The following is a 5,000-nucleotide window of genomic DNA, read 5'->3' on the forward strand; positions in this document are numbered from 1 at the left end:
ACCGTCTAACCGCTGCGGCCGTCGCTCTAACCGAAGAAGATCCGGTAATCACAGCAAAGATGATTCACGAAGGCGCCGCGTTGCACACCATGAAGTACCCGATGTTAGGAGAAGCCCGCGCCTGGGAGTTCTACAAACAACACCGGTGGGGGTGAGTTAGTAATACATATAGTACATGTGGTATGAGTGACTGTGAGGGGAAGGGAGAGCGGAACAACGTCGTTCTTAGGACCTAAGGACTGGGAACGAGGTTGAGAGCGGAAGAGATATCAACTATATCAGTTGTTGAGCTGAGTGTAAAAGCGCCTTGGTTTAGGGTGATGGAGATAATTAGAGACAAGGAAGATGCGCGGAGAATCACATAATGAAACATGTCAAAGTCAGAGAATAAACAATGTTGGTCTCGCCTTTTGGCATTTTTCCGTGTCCTGTTTTTTATCTTTTTCTTCTCTTTCAGGGTTTCTCTCCAAACACCTTGGTACGGAGGTGAGGTAGTTGTCGTTATCTGTGTACCTTTTTTAAGTATAAGTAGCCGACGTGAACTTTATGTTCGTTTGTTTTAATAGTTCTGCTAGGAATCATCATGCTTTCAGACTGTTCAGCACGCCTACTCCATTGAGGTGTTCTCAGGTGAGTTGTATAGCTATAGTGCATCAGTGCTCTTTCATTCATTTTATTTAACCTGTTTAAGTGTCTTATTCCAATTTTCCAGGTTCAAACAAATGTTTCCCAGACCTCTTTGTCACTCCCGCAAGACTTGTCGCCGATGTCGGCCGTGTCACCTGGCCTTTCAATGGCCCCAGATGTGGAGATGATGTCGTTTGGACTGACATAAAAGATACCTGTCTTTGCAGAGAAATCAATGGTTGAAGTATCGTAATTTCGGATCAAACATTTTAGACAGCAACTGCTGTTCTTCCTGTAAGTGATGCGTCAGAAGGGTTGTCGTTTAGACTACCATAAGAGACGCTTACCTTTGCAGGGAAATCAATGATTGAAGTATTGTAATTTCGGGATCAAACAAATCAGACAGTTCCTCTTCCTGTAGGTATGGCATTAGAAGGATTGTCGTTTAGACCAACATAACAGACGCCTATCTTCCTAGGGAAATCAGTGGTTGAACTATGGTAATTTATCTTCCTGTACGTGATGCGTCAGAAGGGTTGTGCTAGCTGACGCGGCAAATTGCAGCGGAAAAACACTATACAAAGGTCAAATAAATCCTTTGTTAAAAAAAAAATATTCAAAAAAAATATCCGACTACAAATGTGAATATAAAATGAATTGGCATCTTATTTTAGTTGTTGCTTATTTTTACATTGTGAGTCATTCTATCTTTCATTTCATAAATAAGTAAAAAAAAAAAACACGTGAAAACAAGCCACCTGCACTTATCATTAAATTTCGACCATTTTTACTCAAGAAATGTGCTCTGTTTAGGAAAGCGAACCTTTTTCTTTTGAGTAATGCTTAAAGTGCCCATGACCTCAACACACTTTTCCACTTTATTTATTTATTCTCCGAAATCGTCCTAAATACATCGTGTTGTTTTTGTAACCTTTAGATTGAAATTTCATTTTTAAATTGGCTCTGAAAGACGGGAAAAGTGGTCAAATTAATTTGTGACGTCAACCTATTTCCCCCTTATTATTGATCAAAGTATGACCACTTTTCTCGTCTTTTAAGGTAGTGGCTATTCGTACGGGACCCGTACACCGACCTATATTCGTTATTCATACGAGAGTCTTGTTAGAATGATTATTACAGTTTCAATAACACTTGGAAAGTCTTACCTCGTCTTTAATTCTGTCATTACATTTCAGCTATCAAACAACGGCATTGATGCCGGTTTATTTTCACGAACTACCTCCTTCGTTCGATGTTACTGGCCATCTGACCTGCCTAGTGATTTCTCGCATTTAAGTCTAAGCACCCAGTTTACAACGGTTAGCTTTCAATAACTGCGTGGCTATGTCGTTTATAATCATTCTAAGACTTTCGTATGAATAGCAAATATAGGTCGGTGTACGGGTCCCGTACGAATAGCCACTGCCGTCTTTTAAAGCCAAATTTTAATCTAAAGAAAAGATGTATTTGGAGCGATTTTGGAGAAGAAAAGTGAAATGAGGTAATAAGCACTTTAAAGTGGTACTATGATCGAAAAATCAAAATTTCGTTTTGTTCTTTGGATTTGAAAACTATGTTAACTAACCACTAAGTGACCCAAGTTTTAAGCCTTAATAAGAAAAAGACACTTGTTTATTTTAACTGGAATTTTCCTATTTCATGATCCACCATTACTAACTTTAAAATCTTGAGAGAGCTGGATCGAGGAGAAAATGACGTCAAAGACTCGCTAGTTTAAGAATGCAATGTGTTTGTACACGACTAAATTATTATGCAGCACGGCTGATTCGGGATTTCAGATTTTTAACTAAACTCGTGTTTTGCATATATAATAAGCTGCGTTTGCACGCTGAAATTTTAAGGTCGCGAGTAAATGACGTCACTTTTCCCTGGAACCAACCCTCCGAGTTTCAATTGTTCAGTTTTGAACGTGAATAATGGCGGACCGTGAAATCCAAAAGTAACACTCAAAGTAAACAGCCTTTGGATTAAAATCAAAGCTCAAAATTTTGCCAGGCAGGTGTTAAGCAAACACACTTTCAAAATCTGAAGAAAAAATAGAAATGATTTTTTGATCATAGTACCACATTAAACATTCTAAAATGCGCCGTGTTCTACTGGGTCAAATTCTTTTAGAAAAAGACCGGCGACCATAGGCACTTCCACTGACCTTTTATGGCCTGGCTAGTCTCTAGCCACTACCTTCCCTCGTAATAATTCTACGAGTTATTGCGTTTCAATCAATAAAAAGCTACTAGATTGGTATGTAAGATGTACTGAATCAAACACGAGGAGTGTTTTATCGGATATCTAAACGCCGAGAAGCGAGGTGGTTGGATATCTGATGAAACACTCTTTCGAGTGTTTGATATTGCTTCTCAAAGGAATCGGTATTTTAAGAGATATTTGGGATCAAAGTTGGCGAACTTTTATGCTAATTAAGACCACATATCTAAACTTCCTTCACGGTATTGATTTCGGCTTGAGAAGCATCTTTAGCACATGCGGCTCATCTGTCAATTAAGCGTGGACGGATACAAAGCATTTGCGCAATAAACATTTCCCAGTGCATAAGAGGTCAGCGAAGCATGATTCCAACTGGAACAACCAACAGGCCAGCGAAAGATACTTTTACGTGAGCAGATGCAGAACAAGTATGTCCTAAAACAAATGAGAAAAAAAATCTGTCGAATGTTCGAGATACGTGGCACAATCAGTGCATCTTGGCAAAAGGGTAACTGAAAGATAATACCCTACTTTTATTTTCTTTTTTATTTGGGGGTGGGGGTGGTGATTGCATGGTTTCAAGGCGGCTTGGGATGCTAGACGTCAATGATAACAGACCTTATTCACGATGGCCGCCATGCTGGATTTGCTATTATCATGCAAATTGGCTATACTCTTCTGAGGGGGCAAACAACACAAGCTCGAGAGGTTATAACGAACATCTCAGCCACACAGATGATTTGTTTCACGTTCATTTCTCACTTAAGTAGTAAAATAGAATGATTACACAAGTCACTTCGATGTTTTTTTAAGTGAAAAATGAGCAGATCACGAAGTAGAAAATCAAAAGATATAAAACTTAATTCTAAATTCTAAAATGTACTTTTAGCAATGTTATTTCAATATTTCGACGAGCCGATTTTCCGCAATTTGCCTTTTTTCCAATGTTTGCCCCCAGCGTGACACATGGCTAATTTGCATGACAATTTGAAAACCAACATGGCGGCTATTGTGAATAAGGCCTATTTGCTTGCCTGCAAAAACTCTTTAATGGTTCCGTACGTGACTGGGTAGCCCTTGCACTATAGCCACCCCAAAAGAACACTACATAGGAGTTATCCGCCACAGTCAGGAGGGACACTTTAGGTCCAAACAAGTAGACTAAAACGAGTCGTTCCATGCGCTCTAAGTGTATCGTTTATTGTCTTAATACTGACTGACCCTAAGGATTTGTTCGAGAATGGGTACTTATTAATGACTGTCGAGGGTTACATTCCTTATATACACCTTATTGGTCCAAAATGGTCGCCATTTTAGTATTCTTTTGTTTGTTTGCAAATTGGTCCTTTTTGCTTCGTTCAAGTTTGAATTTTAAGTTTAAGAACGAGGCAACAAGGGCTCATTTGCAAGCAAGAAAGCAAACAAAGTTTTAACGAATACTGTAATGGTGGCCATTGTGGAATAAGGTGTATGAATGTAGCATCATGACACAATGTTATGAATTTGTCATAAAGTGCCCTACCTGATTCTAGTCACTACCTTACATAGGATTTTCTTACATACCCGGGCAATTGTTAGTGTCATCGTCATCATCTGGACCCCAAGGATCCTCCTCATCCGGGTCTCTGACAATAACACTCTCGATGGCGTCTTGCTGTGCCATTGACAGGCCCTCCCTCTTTACGGAGCTGATGGCCTGGACTTGAGGAGTCAACATGGCTTGGTACTGGTCAGCAGAAAAGGCCTGGGATAGAGAGCATTAAAAGCAAGGTGAACACACCATAACACCAAACCTGGTGTTGGCTATGCCGGTCAACACTAATTTCCATCCCTCAAACTGACATTGGACATTTCGTAACAATTACACGACGCAATATCCCATGTAAATATGGACAAGCTTACCGCTCTAAACAGAATGAAAACAGGCAGAATTACAGCTTTAGTTCAACAAGAAATAGCGTTTCTAAGCTATGCCGCGCTGATCTACAGTATTTAGGTCTAAAAACCCTGTTGACGGTTAACTTTCAATTGTTTTGCTGGGTACTACTATTTCAATACTCTAAAAAATTCGATTTTCCGGGAGCTTGTCTCGTTAGTCTAGTGGATATCGGAAACTGCAAGGTGAGGCCATCGATCCGGGTTCAACT

General features: G+C 39.8%; 2 protein-coding genes across 2 annotated transcripts in view; one reads left to right on the forward strand and one right to left on the reverse strand.

Moving 5' to 3' along the window:
- The window catches only part of LOC137969555 (TBC1 domain family member 10B-like), a 21,407-nt gene extending 19,169 nt beyond the window's left edge, over positions 1-2,238 (forward strand). The window contains exons 16-19 of the mRNA XM_068815856.1: positions 1-151; positions 458-486; positions 567-630; positions 713-2,238. The exon at positions 1-151 is cut by the window's left edge and continues 13 nt beyond it. Coding sequence (XP_068671957.1) covers positions 1-151; positions 458-486; positions 567-630; positions 713-835 — 367 coding nt within the window. The 3' untranslated portion in view covers positions 836-2,238. The remainder of the gene's footprint in view (positions 152-457; positions 487-566; positions 631-712) is intronic.
- The window catches only part of LOC137969554 (stereocilin-like), a 40,244-nt gene continuing 36,219 nt past the window's right edge, over positions 976-5,000 (reverse strand). The window contains exons 23-24 of the mRNA XM_068815855.1: positions 4,417-4,597; positions 976-3,288 (exon numbers count right to left, since the gene is read on the reverse strand). Of these exons, the coding sequence (XP_068671956.1) occupies positions 3,206-3,288; positions 4,417-4,597 (264 nt within the window). The 3' untranslated portion in view covers positions 976-3,205. The remainder of the gene's footprint in view (positions 3,289-4,416; positions 4,598-5,000) is intronic.

Source organism: Montipora foliosa, chromosome 9 (genome assembly GCF_036669935.1).
Source record: "Montipora foliosa isolate CH-2021 chromosome 9, ASM3666993v2, whole genome shotgun sequence".
In the NCBI taxonomy this organism is placed as follows: Eukaryota; Metazoa; Cnidaria; class Anthozoa; order Scleractinia; family Acroporidae; genus Montipora; species Montipora foliosa.